This window comes from Pagrus pagrus, assembly GCF_965226575.1.
Source record: "Pagrus pagrus genome assembly, chromosome: 5".
In the NCBI taxonomy this organism is placed as follows: Eukaryota; Metazoa; Chordata; class Actinopteri; order Spariformes; family Sparidae; genus Pagrus; species Pagrus pagrus.
Genome location: NC_140189.1, coordinates 31921607 through 31937513, shown reverse-complemented (window position 1 = coordinate 31937513; position 15907 = coordinate 31921607). Strand labels below are relative to the sequence as shown.

Genomic DNA, 15907 nt, shown 5'->3' with positions numbered 1-15907 from the left:
AGAGCTGTGTTTACCAGCCGTTTTCCTTAAGGGACCCTTTTCCATCATTAAGTAAAATCAGATGAGTTTCCCTGTGGTTGTCATTAAGTTTTTAAGACAATTCTGTATTTATTACGCATTTTAAGCTCTTAACAGGCATTCAAACTATAAAGGATTATATTTTGACAATTTTGTGTGTTCTTCTCCGTGACACTTGGCTCTGTATAGTGTGAATATAGCTTGTGTTCAGGTCTTCAGTCCTTGTTTCAACATTTTTTACATCGTAAATATTAATCTAAACTTTAAAACAATGACCATTTCAGTTGGGAACCAGTGATGGATGTTTCCTCATTAACAGATTAATCATTTAATCTCAAAAATGTCTGCCAACAGTCAGTTAATATGCCTGAATGTGGAAGTGTTTGTCTTTTGTGCTTGATAAAACAGTAGATGATTAATTTAATAATTTGTAATTTAATAAACTAGATTGGCACTCAGTAGAGAGCATACCTCTGCCAAGGCCCAACAGTCGCCTTTAATTCAATCAAGGCTGGCCGATATCAAAGTCGACAGCCCTGTATCACTCTAAATTTTAAACCGCCCATAACTTCTTAACCATAATTTAAACTCACCAGATCAAATTGTATTCACTCGTAGATACCGGCCACCTAAATACATTTGCATTATTCCCTCAGAAGTTAACAAAAATGTATGATCTTGTAATGTTGAGGAAGAAAATCCTGGCTCTGCATCCAAAGATAAGAGGGTCTATTCTGGGCTGGGAGTCATCCTCCATCCAAGTTCTGTGGAAATCCTCCATGTAGTTTTTGTGTAATCCTGCTGACAAACCAACAAACCACTGGACAGGGTGGAAACAAAACCTCCTTGATGAAGGTACATAATCAGCCTAGCACCAAAAATTGAAAGGGTTGCAGCTCCTCCTGGACTCAGATTGAGTTAATTAGAGGTGCTCCTTGGACAGGCTTACATGCAGACATAACTGTTGTGTCTGCATGGAGCACCATGTTGTGTCAGAACATACAAAATCATAACAAGGGAAATTCCAAGGAACTCTTTAAATAATTAAAATGCATTTGTTGTGGCATAGTCATGTTAGACCTTTGAACAAACTCCAAAGCCATTCCTATTGTTTATCGTTTGATCCTCTTGGTTTACTATAATTGTGTTTATTGCACGCTTATTTATTCTATATTTGCCGTTTATGTGTCAACACCATGTGCAATCACATCGGTACTACCCAGAGCTCAGCAACATTGCCTCTTGCGATATTTTTTGGTTACATTGCAACACACAAAATATCTCTCAATATTTTGAAATCTCCCCTAAAGCACTTCATAAATCAAAGGACTGAGTGACAAAATCAAATATCCCCATATTTATGAACAAATACCTCAATCTCGATATTGCAACAATATTGTAGGGACGACTTTACTCTTTTAAACCTATCGGTGAACGTGAGACTGAGCCTCTCTGTTGCTCAGTGAGTTGATCCTTCCAGTCAGAGGACTGTTAGAAAAGCAGGTGTCCTCTGGGTGAAACAACTGCCTTACAGAGCTGACAGCGTTTTAGAAAATCTATCCCAACTCATTATAAAACTACATTTAAGGCCGTGTGGGTTGTCATCTCTGATTTTTTTTTTTACAGTGTGTTTGGCTGAGGTATTGTGTTAGTAGGCAGCATTTTCCCCCACAGTTTGCAGTCGTCCCAGCAGGTGATGCTTTCCTTCCAGACTTAATGGGGACTTTCCATTTGAAGTCTGAGCTCTTTATGGCTCCGCTGCTAAAAGTGCTGGGGCTTTTCATTCTTAATTGGCGCCAAAGGCCCCATATTAAACGGTATTAAAGGAGGGGTGGAGACAACATTTTGGTCTCATTGTCGGAGGAGTCTTATTGGACAGGAGGAAATGTGTCAGGGGGTCTGACATGGGGGATCTGTATTTAACCCACTGAGACATGGTCATGCAGTGAAGACAGCTTCCTGAGCCAGGTGAGTAAAACATGATGACATTAAAAAAAACTGCTTTTGTTAAGTTCAATGGTTTACCTTCAGCGCCTGTAGCTGCTTTGTGATATGTTTCATACTGATCTGTGTGTATTGAGAAGTAAGACAACATGTTAACTCAGTTTATCAAGCTGATTTATTTATGTGATGCTGTGAAACATGAACTTTAAGATTATTTTCCTGAATCTATAATAAATGTAAACTGAGTGGTGAGAGGCCTCCATCTGAGTGAGAAAATCTAATGTGAAAAGAGCCAAAAGTTACATTCACACACTTTAAAATGTGTTTTCTTTGTCAGCAGTGGTGAATAAATGTTGTAAGATCTGCTTTATAAAGATTATGAATTATGTTTCTTGCTTTAATAATCAAACAGCAGTGACTCTATGAGGAAAAACTCTATTTTTGCCATGAAACACTTCCTTTCTTGGTTGCAGGGGTTCAAGATGATTTCCTCATTATGGATGGCGGGGGCTCTCTGCTGTCTGATGCTGCTCCCGGGTCAGTTCTGATTCTTTCCTGCACAACTGTTTCAACATAAACGTGTCAAAAACATAATAATCACCATGATTTGTCTCCTCTTCCAGGTCTGCTGGAGGCCAAATCTTTGTTGAACACCATCCAGCAGGAAGGTAGCTGCACATCTGACAGAATAACTAACTGTTAAGAAGAAGTTTATCTTTTGACTGACTGAGCTTTATCTCCTCTCCTGACAGAGATGGTGCCCGTCAGTGTCAACTCTGCAAAAGCAAACGGCTTCCTGACTCACTCCAGACCGAAGCGTAACGTGGACCCCAGGTGGTACAGAGGAAACCCAGACTTCCAGGCGTACTACCGCTACTACAGCAGCATCGGACACACTGAGGGGGTGAGGCCTGATGTCATATATCTGTCTCCTGTGAAGATATGATACTTTGTGAACATATAAGCACGATGTACTGTTGTTCTAGGACACTTCAAATGCCTCACTGACTTTTATAATAATAGAGATTTATTCTAAAACTGTTAATCCAGTGAATGTGACGGTAAAGTTATTCTCTGCAAACAGACGACTGGCTGCCAACATTGTGAAATGCCTGAGAAAGTTTTAGATTTCAAAATAAATTAATTAGACTTAAAATTCAAACTGAAAACTGTTTTTAAATGCTTTTAGGTAAATGTTTTTAAATTCCAAAACCTCATTATTACTACCTTGTATTTTATATTATTACCTTGTATTTTATATTATTATCTTGTCCTTTTTTTGTTTTCTTTATCTTGTTTGTTGTAGAAATGTATTTCTATACGGATTTATCTCATTCTGCTCCTTATAATTGTGCTGTACCTTCGTGTAACTTCGACTTTTTTTGTGGGCTTCACAGTAAATTCAAACTAAAAATTCATTCTCAGTGACGCCTCTCCAGAATATTTCAAAGGCTTTCTAACAGACACTATAAAGGCTCATTTTACATATTTTAAGTCCAGTTTTGTGGACGGTAGAGAGCTGGAAGATACTACCTTGATTTTTTAATTTTAAAAAAAATACTTTGCATAGTACTGGTCACCTATTTCCAATGTGCACAGAGAAGGGAACAAAGTCTGGAGAGGTCAAATTCCAGAAACACTTTGTCAACTTCATTGGAAGACAAACGCGTTTCTGCGTGTGGCCTTCATCTGGGGGGAAAAAAATGTAAAAGTTAAAAAAAAAAATCTCTATTCTGCAAGTGTTGCTGGAGCTTCGACCTCTTTACATGGTGAGCATCTCCAGACTCTGTGGAGCTTCTGTGTTGTGGTGAAAGCCGGTCGTTAGTTGTTAGTGCACTCCATTTCTTAGCTACTGTTGCTCTCTGCTGGAGGAGCAGAGCGAGGCACTGAAGAGCGTGAATAAAGTCACATCCTTTGTGCTGTCGCTGAAAATCTGACCCGAGTCCTTCACAAAGAAATCCACAGTCCAGCAGCGTTAAACTACTTCAACAAATCTTTCATGAGGAAGGTCTCATTTTTCACGTCATGTTACAATCAGCTCACATATGGCCAATAAAGAAGTGATTCATATGTGTAAACTGCAACAAATGGTTACACAGGGCACCTTTAAACCCTGAATCAGGCCTTCAAATTACATGTCATAAATGAAAATGAATCTGTAAACAATCAGATGTGTATTCCAATTGATCTATACTCATTAAAGGCCTCTGCAGATGCTTCTTCTCTTTAATTTCCCTGTTTTTTGTCTTCCTCCGTCTCAGCTCTATGAGATCGACAAGCTGCGGATGCTCTACCAGCAGATGAGGTACCTGGAGCACACCTACGGCCCCAACGCTTCCTACTTCCAGAGCAAACTGGGCGTGCCGATGCTCATGTGTGACCCAGCCACAGACAAGAAGTGCAAAGTCGCTCCTCCTCCACCTGCGATGAAAGGCGTCCCAAAGCCCACAGAGCCCCCTGCTCCTCCTCCCCCATCCATCTCCCAGGCTGACGTCCTCTTCCTGTGCAACAGGAAGGATCCTCTCTGCAAGCCCCACATCGTCTACATGCCCACAGGCGCCGTGCCCGTCCTCTGCGACCCCCGCTACCACCCACACTGCACTCCCCAGAAGGCCACCCCAGAACCGCCTCCTCCTCCTCCCCCTCCACCCAGAAAGTTCACTCCACCTCCACCTCCACCAATCCTCGTCAAGAAGTCTCCCCCAGCTCCCATCCGCCTCTTCAAGGGCATGGAGTATGACTGTGACCCCTACTGGGACCCCGATTGCCTCATCGACCACCCACCCCGGCCTGTGAAGGGGAAGATCCTGCTCCCTCCGCTGCCGCCAGCACCTCCTGTGGAGGAGGAAAAGAAAGAGGAGCCGGTGGAGGAGCCAGCTCCCCCTGCTCCCATCGAGAAGAAAGTACCACTTTACCCTTACCCTTACTACTACGCAAAGCCCTACGACCCCAGAGATGACCTGTACGACCCGGCCCGCTTCCAGTACCCACAGCCTGCCGCGTCAGCTGACGAGCCTGCAGAGGACAGTCAGTAAAACAACCTGAAGGTGTTTATAACTTTAAATGAAACAGACTTTGATTGAAAACATCAATTTCATATCTTGAGGGATTTTATGCCTTTTTGTTTTGTGTTTTATTTAGGTTCTTGTTCATGTAAAATATCTTGAAAGTTAAAAAGGTCAAAGTCCAAACCAACAGGAGCTTCTCTCTCCTGAACCGCCTCATCAGAAGTCCTAGTTTGGCATGTAAGAACTGATTTAGCACAGCTGCTCTGTTGTTGGTGGTGCTGGGTCAGGCGTGTGTGAGCTGACCAATCAGAGCAGAGTGGGTATTCTTAAAGAGACAGGTGCTAAAAAGAAGCGCATTTCAGACAGAGGGGGAGCACAGGGCATGTGTTTTGAGCTTTAAAGCATGTAAACCTTTTCTAGTAGCAACCCAAAATAATAAAATGATGAACCTGAAAATGAACTTAATGTCTCCTTTAACATCTTGTAAACGTACCGTCATGGAATACAAACAAATGTGCAGATTTTGTCTGAACTGTTGTTTAAACTGTATGTACCATCACTGTCGGAAAAGTAGAAAAGCAGTTGTAAGTCAACACAAGCATGTAATGCAAATGATTTTTGAGAAATGAGATAATAAAGTGTCACAAAACAACTTGGCATCAGTGAATGGACTGTAAATTCAGCTTTGAAAAAGGTGCAAGAAGACACAAAGGAAAGAAAATGTGGACCCTCCCAGCGCCACATGGCAGGTAGAAGCAGACTAGTAAAGCCAACCTGCAGGCTGGGGGTCGTTATGTCTAGTTCCGCTGTACATTTAATACCCATAAAAACGCTGACTCCTGTTAGACCCCCCTCCCCTTTTCCTGCCTGTCTGTTGAAACCTCGAACAGCAGGAACACGGCTTCAAAAGACGAGCTAACTGCAAACACTCCTGACAATAAAGCTGCAGCTCCATCAGCTCCACATAGCTGATTTTCATCGGCTCGTTTCCGAGCGCAGGTCTCACATGTTTATGATCTGTGTGTTGCGTATACTTACTATAATTTCTAAAACATTCAAGCTTAGAAAAAAGAGGAGTCAAAGTCCCATGAAAAAAATCAGCAGATCATTTATTACATACAGAAACATGAAACAATAAAACAAACGGGGTAAAATAATAGAACGTTCATGTACAGTGGATTCATTCTGTGCATACCCAAGAAAGAGTTTTTGTATGTATCTCTTATTGATTGGTGAACTAAGTGCTTTTAGACACACTTGTGGTTGAAACAGGTTTGAAAAGCTACTGAATGTGTTTTAGCTGACCAAAATACAAACAAACCGAAAACTGAACGTAAACAGAGAAGAAAAAAAAAGAGACTGCAGTGCTCGTTCGTGACTCTGCTTCGGCTCGCCGCCCGCTCAGAAGAAGAGTCCTCTCATCCTCCGGCCGATGCCCTGTCTGTCGTACAGGACGTTGAACTTGTTAATGAACTGGTTCATACTGTTGCAGCTCTTGGTGATGGTGCCTAAGTAGGCCATGAGGCCCACGTCATTACATTGCTGCAGGGGAAAAAAAAAATAGGCACATTTATCGAAAGCAAATGCTTGGTTATACAGCACAGAGAGAGACGGACTGAGCTAAGAACTGTGATCATAACCGCAACAAAACAATCTTTCATTCTTAGAAGTTTCCGTCTTTCACCCCAATTCTGGCTGCTCTCCATTGACTCCCTGTCTAATTCTCCATATTTGATTTAAAACTGCCCTTTTGTCTTTTGCCTTCTTGTTTTAACTTCTCCTTAGTCTGGGCTTCTTTTTGTATGGCTACACTGTTGTGTTTATTCTGTTATATTGTCTTCCTGTGTTTTCTGCTTTTTCTTTGTCACAGCAAACTTTTTAAAAAGGTGCTATAAAAAATATAAATCTAAATGTAGTGTAAAGGCCATACAAATGAAGTTTCTCTTTCTCTTTCCTTTCTGCCTTCCTTCCTTCCTTCCTTTCATCACACTGTAGCGCTGGCTGACGTCTTTCTTCATTACAATAAACAGAGGCACTATAGTTAATCACTCTGCGCCGTTCATACTCAATAGCGCATACAGAGTGTATTAATCAGTAATGGAAAAAGGCGACCACAATGCAACACTTACTCCTTTTTCAGTAACATTTGCTCAGAACTAAAGCGCCCAGGTGCAGTTTTTTTCAGTTTTGTAAAATAAAAGCATATATACAGAGGCTCAGGCTTTGTCAAACATCATTTTGAGAAAACATGGCGGAGCTCTCTGAAATATGCAAACAATAGAAAAACAAAAGAATTAAACTGTGTCCACTGAAACAGACATTCTGAGGACCATCATTATCAGTAAGGTAAACAACACTGTAATGTCATCCCTGTACTGTCTTTGTGTCTGTGTATTGTTATGATACCTATTGGTATATTACAAAAAGTCTTGAGGAAGGCAACTATAGATTTGTGACCTGTTTCTAGTAGGAATGAATGGTCCTGATTTCACTGAAGCGTTGATGAAGATGCCATGCATTAGGAGTATACAAATATTTTGAAGGGACAAAACATCTTGCTTACATCATAGAAGTCGGTTTTGAATTTAATGGTGCTGAGGACTGGCAGTCTGTGGCACAGGGCGTTCGCTTCTCGTAGGATCTCATGGTTAAAGGGCACCTCTCCTGTGGTGGCACACAGCAAAGAAAAAACAAGTTAAAGCACCAACACAGTGAGGTAAGATGATGATGTCAAGATAGTATCAAACAGGGGCTTGTAATTATAGAGGTGCTGTCGAGGGGGCCTCTCTTAATGGTGTAAAAGTGAGGGAAGCAAACATTAAAGAACAGCTGTTTTCCGGACTTATTTTCACATTCTTCGCTCTCACGGTCTCGTTAAAAGGCCCCATTGCACTCTCACCTGCTTCCACGGCTTTGACGTACTCTAGGATGATCTTCACCCGGCTGTGGAGCATCTTTATCGCACTGTGCTGGGCTATAAGGTGTTCAGCAACTAACAGAGAAGACAGAGAGAACACTGGAATTAAATCCTGTTCAGACAGCTTTTATCTTTTGAAGACGCGTAATGGTAGTCAGCTCACGGCAGTCGTTTCCTCCATATCTCTAGAGTTAAATCTAAATCTGAGGATAGAGAACTCGGCCTATGTATATATGCATATGTAACATTTCTGCATTAAAATGTCAAAGAACAACAAGAACTATGTTACATATTTTGTTGAGTTGTGTGCACGTGAACTCACTGTGATCAAAGAGGAGAACATTACTTCAGCCTCTCTTACCTGTTGAGTTTTCTCCGGTGCCGGTGGCCGTCATTCGAGCGACGTGGTCGACACCGATTCTCTCTGCTTCCTCTGTAGCCAGCGTGTACGTCAGCTCAGCAAACAACATGGTAGCCTAGTTAATAACAAAAAACATACGTATCAGATAAAACTGAAACAATTCTCTGGGGGAAGCGTGTTCACTGCTGAAGGAAAAGGATGTGTAAAAGATATGAAGTATTAAGAGTACCTCGCCGTTGATGATGTCAATCACAGATTCATAAACACTAACAGGAAGCTGAAGGGAGAAAGGACACATTGTTTAAAGCAGCTGTGACTTAACACACCACCACAGTATTTTCTCATTCTTCAGGTGAAAATGGAGAGGAACTCACATCGGTGTGTTTGGTCATTGGGTTGAGCTTGAGGAAGAGAGGGCTCTCAATAATCTCACACACCTGGCAGACAAGAGGGAAATAACATGGATGAGTCAACGGATGTCAGTGACTCTGAGAGAAGTTAGGGATGATCATTTTACCGTACACACTGCACTTCTACACTTTTGCTTACCTGCTTGTGAATATGGATATCTGATTGGTCAGGTGGACCTCCTGTGGTGTACCAGCCCAAAAACTCCATTTCTTTGAAGACTTGTTTGACTGAGAGACAAAATTAAATATTACAGCACAACTACAGCAAACATCTGACTATTGAATAATCATTTATCGATAACTGAATCTACTCTTCTTATTCATTGGTGTAACAATTAGACACTGAAGATTTGTTGACCAAACAGTGACCTGAAGAATAACCATCAAATGTTTTATTCCTTAAAGCAACCAAAGAAGAATTCGGGTAAAGCTAATCTGTGTGGATGTATTTAAGGAAATGATCTCACAGATGTTGGTTTAACCAGTATCATTAATTAACTCACTTCCTGATACATAAGCAGGGCAGGAGGCAATTCACTTTTCTTCTATGTTATTACACAAACACAACTCTCCCAGGGAAACGCTGGCTGCTCTGCATTTCATAAAAATGAGTCATAAAATGAGAGGCATGAAAAGAGCTGTATTCTCATCCTTTACACATACAAACTACTTACATTGTTCTTCCTTAGTGTAGTAGTACTCCTTGTCAATATGCACTCGTTCATCTATGGTGTGAGACAGCAACTCAAAAGAGTTCATCACCTCGATGTTTCTCCCCTCCTGCTTCCCGATCAGGGCTCCAATCACTGAGCAGGAGGAAAAAAAAAACCACATTAATAAGCTGCTTTGTTACACCTGGTTACAACTGTACATTGCTGTCATACATACCCTGCATTGGTCGTCCCTCTTGTGAGCGGATGCGTATCCAGTGGTCGGATATGTTGAGGATAACCAGAGGGTGTAAGGCCACAGAGACGCTGCCGGTGACCCCTGAGGCCATAACACTGGGGCTGGCTGCAGTCACAGGAACAAGAGGGGCTTTAACATTACAGTTAATATAGTAGTGCTGAGACAAGTAGCTGATTAACTGATCAGAAGCTTGACTTAAAAGTTATAGTATAAGTTCACCCAAAAATGTAAATTGTGTCATTATCTTGTCATATAAACAAACAGAAAATGACAACTGAAAATAAACATATCAAGTATCTCTGGGCTTCGGGACACGAGTTGAGTTGGACGAGCTGTAAGGAACAATTGTCCCCAGCTACTTAAGTTGTTTCACAAAAATGCTTAAACGCTAATTTACTGTGAAGCTCCAGAAATCACTTGTGGACTATGAAATGTCATATGACTTTCCATCGGTATGGGGGGTGAGCAGATAATGACTTTTTAATTATTTTATTTTTGGGCGAACTTATCCTTTAATCAGCCTCTCTGTTATGGATCATGGTAAGATGAATAACTCTGGGTTATGGAACTTGTGAAGCATATTTTCCTGACATTTTATAGATGGCATGAGTTTATCAAGGAAACCAATTTTATCTATCAATAATAAAGAGATAATAGAAATAAATAAAGATATTTGTTGCAAACTACAGCCAGAGACATCTGAGTAGGGATTCAGTGTTGTGTTTGTAACAACAACAGAGCCAGAAGACTGACATTAGCTATTACCGATATGTTATATTATCATAAAGATTTGTTTGTGTTATGAGGTTATGTTAAAATGCAAATATTGGCCAATATATTGCTATCTACTTCAATCCAGTCTTACTCCTGCTGAACTTGCAGCCACAAACATTTGATAATATGACAAGTAGGGCAGTCAGTGATTTGCTCAAAGATTATAGCCTATAACTTGTTACTTATACTTTAACTAATAGTAAAACTAACACTATTTTCCCTTAATCAGTGGCTGTATTTAGAAATCTTGAATGATGTACCGTTCCTGCTGAGAAAATATATCTTTAAAACAACCATCAGCAGAATCTGTGATAAAGATTTCTATTAAGTATCTTAAATACAGAACGACAGAGATAGGCCAGTGTGTTGGTTCATCTCTGGACAGTTGACGTCCACGACCAGCGCTACTCTGAGATTGGGTTGTTGTTACAGTCAGTGAGGTTTTCCTTTAACCTGCCTGTGCTGACAGATTTGTGTTCAAACTCCAGAAACACAGAGAGACTGCCTCAGACACACAAAGTGATGAATATGTTGACAGCTTTACAGCAGAGCCCTGTACGTTAACCCTGTCAGCAGGCACGCTACCGGCCTCCTTTAACACCACCAATTCAATCCTTACGCAAACTCATGACATGAATTTACAACACATGATACAATCTGCAAACAGTTTCATCGTGATATCGGGCAGAAATTGTGCGGTAAGTGAGAAATACTCGCCTGCCCCATCCACTTCCATTCCTCCACCATTGCTGGTCGCCATCTTGTCCGGTAAACCGCGCAGGCGCACTGGACTGTTCAACTAACGGACGTTAGGTGGCAATATCGGTTCCTCAAAATGATTTAAATAGCTCTAGCGTTTAATTACCGTCATAAATTTGAGTGCAGTTTACAGAAAGCGAGAGTGGTTTCAACCGAGACACGTCATGTTGAGAATAAAGAAGCATATTTGATTTAATTCGGGGATTTGAGGCTAGGTCCTACCGTCGGATGGCCGCTGTTTCCTGGGGATCGCTGATGTGAACGCAACCTGTGTGCGTCGGGATATTAGTCCGTGTCCGAGGTTTAAAGAGTTTTGTTTACAAAATGGATGAATTTAAACCCTGTAATCTGGATTACTTTCCCGAAAACATTTTAATTGATGTGTTGTCGTATCTGAGCGTACGGGAGCTCGTCAGGGCCGGGAGGTAAGAGAAATGAAACTTTGCTGACAGTATTTGACCAGTTTCTCGTCTTATGAAACAAAAGTCAGTGCCTGCTCTTTCTTTATTGTGACTCCTGTCACATGATTAAGTTATTTGTTGTATTTCACGTTGTTTTATAGAGTGTGTCAGAGATGGAAACGCCTTGTTAAAGACCAAAGACTGTGGAGAATTGTCGATCTGACTGCATGGAAAGGGGTAAGATCGTGTCAGACAATGTGGCTTTACCCTTCTTTCAATTTGCCTTTTCATACAATGTAGTGTTTACTTCATCCACAGTATAAAAAAATTATATATAATCTGATATAATTGCTGTCCAACACATACAAGTACTATGTCCCAATGACGCTTGTTCCAATAGCAGCAACTTTACCACTTTCTTTGCCGATAAAGAAGACGGGCTGAGAGTCGGTGCTGCTCCATATATCTTTAAAAACAGAAAACCCATATCAGTAATCTTGGTGTTAATCAGGAACTCAGAGTAAAAAAAAAAATCAGTCACATTAAATCATTGGCAAAGTTTGCATGCTACAATCTTTAAACAAAATAACAACATAAAAATTAGAGAAGAAAAAGTTTACGCCTTCATGTCCAGCAGGTCTCTTCTCAGGTCTTTAAAAAACATCTTTGTTCATTAAGAAAGCTGCTGCTGAAATTATCAATCTGCCTCTTTTTTTTTTTTTTTTAACCTTTTAAGACAACGTTTGCAAACTTAAAGCTGCTGTGAGTGATATATCTATTTTATTTTAAGTGTTCAATAGCTCTGTATTCCAACAGTTATCACTGATATAGAGTGTTTGGTCAGTAACCCATGTCTCTCCTTCCTCCGCTGATGCAGTAAAAGAGAAAATGAATTTTCTGGTATCCCTGCACACTTTATCCAATCAGGACAGAGAACTCCATAACGAGGGTCTTGTCAGAGAGCAGGATCCTCCTGTTTGCTGCTATGTCTGGCAATCAACACTCCGCATTCCTGTGGAGACATAGAGAGGAGGGAGGGGATTGCTAACTGCAAAACGGACAGGAAGTTGGCAAAAACAACGACAACACTTACAGCGACTTTAAGTCCACCAAAATGGAATCAATCTTAAATCAATAACCTGTACACAGAAATATTTCAGGGTTCTGTGGAGCCCTTTAACTGAAAATTATCAGAGTATATACAAAAGTACTGAATACATTACTCCAGTAGGTACTAAGATCCACAGAGCTGTGACCACCTAGAAAAGCAGATGAAAGTCTTATATGTTCTCCAGCACTTTTGACTGAAGATTTAGCACTCATTATTATCCACCTTGCACATGTTTATAAATCTACTGTTTATTTCTCTAATTTGTCTTTTTCATTTCTTTTAAAATGTTTGTTTAATCTGTATTTTGTCATATGCCTCTGTTGGAGTAAATGTTATTACATATGGGTTGTTTGTGCAATTATTGACAGAAACCATCTCTCTTTTGCCTCCCATCCCCAACCCTCAACCCTCACACGCCCACTGTCCATTGTGTGTTAGGTGACGTCCCGCATACTTTGGCTCCTGCTGCGTCAGTACCTGGGTTGTGGACTAAGGTGCCTACGGTTGCGTGGTTTGCTGCTTTCTGCCCGAGGGGGCACCTTCCTCTCTGAGTCTTGGCTCAAATCTTTGTCCACAAAGTGCCCTCGCCTGACCAAGCTCTATCTTCTACATGCAGACCTGAGAGGCCTGCCCAGTTGCCAGCTCCTACCTCCTTCTTTGCAGGTGCTGGAGCTGCGTGGTTGTGAGCTGCCTCGCGAATTTTTCAATCAGGCTCCTACTTCCCAAGATGGAGCAGAAGCCTCATCAAGTGTTGGTGCTCAGCAGCAAAAAAGGAATCAGAAAGGAAAAGGGCTTGCCTCTCCATCAGGGATTGGTATTGCGAGGTTAGTCCTTAACAATGTGCCCTCTTTCACGGACCAGCATCTGCAGAGTCTGACATCATGGGAGAGGCTCAGTCGGTTGGAGCTGCGCGACACCTTTCGTGTGACAGCCAACGGGCTCAGGAGCTGTGCTGCCAAGGACGGCATCTGCGGTGTGGAAGGCCTTTCCAGGCTCAAGTTTCTAGAAATAGGCATCACTGGGCGGCAAGGTTACCAGTTACAGATGGCCTCCCTTGGTCTGGGGGCAGGATGGCTCGGACTTGACGAGCTGAGTCTGGGTGGTAAAGAGGTGGGGCCCGGCCTGCTCTGTGCCAGCCGTCTGAAGGACCTGAAGTGTCTGTGCCTGTGGGCCTGCACGCTCAGCGAGATGCAGATAGTCCGGAGCTGCAGGATGCTCCGTGGGCTCCGCAGGCTGGAGTTTTTGGACGTGATCTTCCAGCCTCGACAGTGTCCACCAGTGGTGGAAGGGGAGGGTGACGGTGATGGTGAGGGTGACGGTGATGGTGAGGGTGAAGGTGGTGGTGGTGGTGGTGATGGTGGTGCTGGTGCTGGTGCTGGAGAAGAGCAGGACAACAAGGAAGCTGAAGGTGGAGATAACAGCAATGATGAAAACAAGACGCTAGATATGAATGATCCTATTCCAAGTTTGCGTCGCTCACTTGCTGTCCTGCTGCCGTCCTGCACACTAGTTTTCACCAACTGCTCTGTTCAGATCAATGCAGACTAGATGAGGTCTCCTCTACTAATGTATACAAGTGGCCAATCTGGATAACTGTTCTTCACACTGGCATCAGTGTTTTTATCTAAGTTTATGGATACAATGAATGAACTAAGTTTTTATTATTGTGCCATGCATATAACTGTGCCCAGCCCACAGGGGCTACAAGATATCACACATTCGTAGTCGGCTCCAGAGTGCTGCGTATACGTTTTCAAACAAAACTACAAAAAGTCAACAAAATTCATCGATGTTCAGAACTTCATGTCAACAAAATTCAAAAAACACTGGCCAAACATCTGCTGAATAATAATGACTATTTTCCTCCTGAATATTTTTGAATCTGACAACCTCAGTATCCAGAAGAAGAACACCAGTTCTCTATGGTGCAACTCAAAATCTTCGGCTTCTACATACATAAAATATTACATAAAATTCAGGGCCATACTTTTGTGCATATATCTATGCATATGTTTTTAGTTTTGGTTTGGACGCAATATTTTCAAACCAATTTCCTCAAACTTGAATAAATGGAGCTATATGTTGTGATATTAAACATTTTTAAGGAAATTCAACATGAAACTCTTTAAAATAACCAGACAACCATGCCCAACAGCTGAAGGTGTTTCATTGCCCTGATCAAACGATCATCTTGCCACAAAGCAGTCTTGCTCTTTGATCCTCAGAGACTCGGGCATATTAAATTTAGAGATAACACATTATAAAAAGTTTGGAAAAATCTGATGGTAAGCATATTTATATCGTCTCACGGTATATATCCTCTCATTGTCCAACCCTGCTGCTTGACTATGTGTTTCAAGGTAAATCAGTGGGCAGTCTCACTTCCAAACTGATTCCTCACATAATTTTTTAGCAAAGTCTTTAAAAGTCACAATATAAAACAAAACATGGATTTGTCACAGCAAGACTGTCAAGGCATAAGCAGGTGTCAGCTACTAACTGAAACATACTGCTGGCAACGATCCACCTGTTTCCTGTTGCTTCCCTCCTTTTTGACGATGTATGCATTCGGAAACTATATCTGTTGCAAACAGGTGTTTGAAGAAGAAGCACAACGCATATTTAAACAATTGCTGGTTACTACAACATTTTTAGAAATAAGAAATGATAATTGTAAATGTAAATGTATTTTTATTGTGTTCATGAGGAAAAACATGGAGGGACTGTGTCATTGACGTGAATTGCGTTGAATTTAAACCATTTTAATTTCACCTTCTTTAAAATGATAAATGAGCAATTGTTTTGAATAAACCGACATTGACTAAAAAAATCTCTAAGTGTCATTTGTCTTTTTCTTTTTCTTTCTTTGGTTACTGGCATCATTCTCGAGGAAAACATCAGAAATGATTTGTTCTGACAGGTAGACCGACTTCTAATGAAATCATTAACAACAACTCACTGGAATAAAAAACACATAACAGCATGTGTTGTGCTTGATCGGGGAAAAGTGATATATTTAACAATGTTAAGCTGTTATGGATGCTTCATTTTAGTTGGTCTTCACACATCTTATCTGCAACAAAAATAGTTTAGTCATATTTCTCACAATACTTTCTCATGGTTCCACCTTCTTTAAAGTGAGGTTTTCCTGCTTTACTCTGTATAATCAAGAATGAGAGATGTTTGGATGATATATTTATGTATGTCATATATGTTATGTAGAGATAAGTGGTATGGTGTTTGTGGTGAAAAGCATGTTTTTATTTTCCCCCATGTATTATATAATATTTGGACC

The 15907-nt window shown here is 41.1% G+C and overlaps 3 protein-coding genes across 4 annotated transcripts; 2 read left to right on the top strand and 1 right to left on the bottom strand.

Annotated features, from left to right (window-relative positions):
• Positions 1–2438: 2438 nt before the first annotated feature.
• On the top strand, positions 2439–5605 carry and4 (actinodin4). The gene is made up of 4 exons (XM_084352840.1): positions 2439–2499; positions 2586–2630; positions 2715–2866; positions 4224–5605. Exons 1-4 carry the CDS (start codon positions 2445–2447, stop codon positions 4995–4997), a joined length of 1026 nt encoding a protein of 341 aa, XP_084208966.1. The 5' UTR covers positions 2439–2444; the 3' UTR covers positions 4998–5605.
• Positions 5606–6060: 455 nt separating this feature from the next.
• cops6 (COP9 signalosome subunit 6) lies at positions 6061–11132 on the bottom strand. 2 transcript variants are annotated; one of them, XM_084353687.1, is made up of 10 exons: positions 11055–11132; positions 9547–9668; positions 9333–9464; positions 8798–8886; positions 8623–8685; positions 8478–8525; positions 8249–8363; positions 7870–7962; positions 7534–7634; positions 6061–6512 (listed from the first exon to the last, which is right to left on the bottom strand). In XM_084353687.1, exons 1-10 carry the CDS (start codon positions 11099–11101, stop codon positions 6372–6374), a joined length of 951 nt encoding a protein of 316 aa, XP_084209813.1. In that variant the 5' UTR covers positions 11102–11132; the 3' UTR covers positions 6061–6371. The 2 variants fall into 2 exon arrangements, with proteins under 2 accessions (XP_084209813.1, XP_084209812.1); XM_084353686.1 differs by lacking the exon at positions 11055–11132 and having other exon boundaries at positions 9547–9671.
• On the top strand, positions 11132–15444 carry LOC311257795 (uncharacterized protein). The gene is made up of 3 exons (XM_084353685.1): positions 11132–11525; positions 11663–11738; positions 13051–15444. The coding sequence occupies exons 1-3, from the start codon at positions 11425–11427 to the stop codon at positions 14158–14160; spliced, it is 1287 nt and encodes a 428-aa protein (XP_084209811.1). The 5' UTR covers positions 11132–11424; the 3' UTR covers positions 14161–15444.
• The last annotated feature ends 463 nt before the right edge of the window (positions 15445–15907 follow it).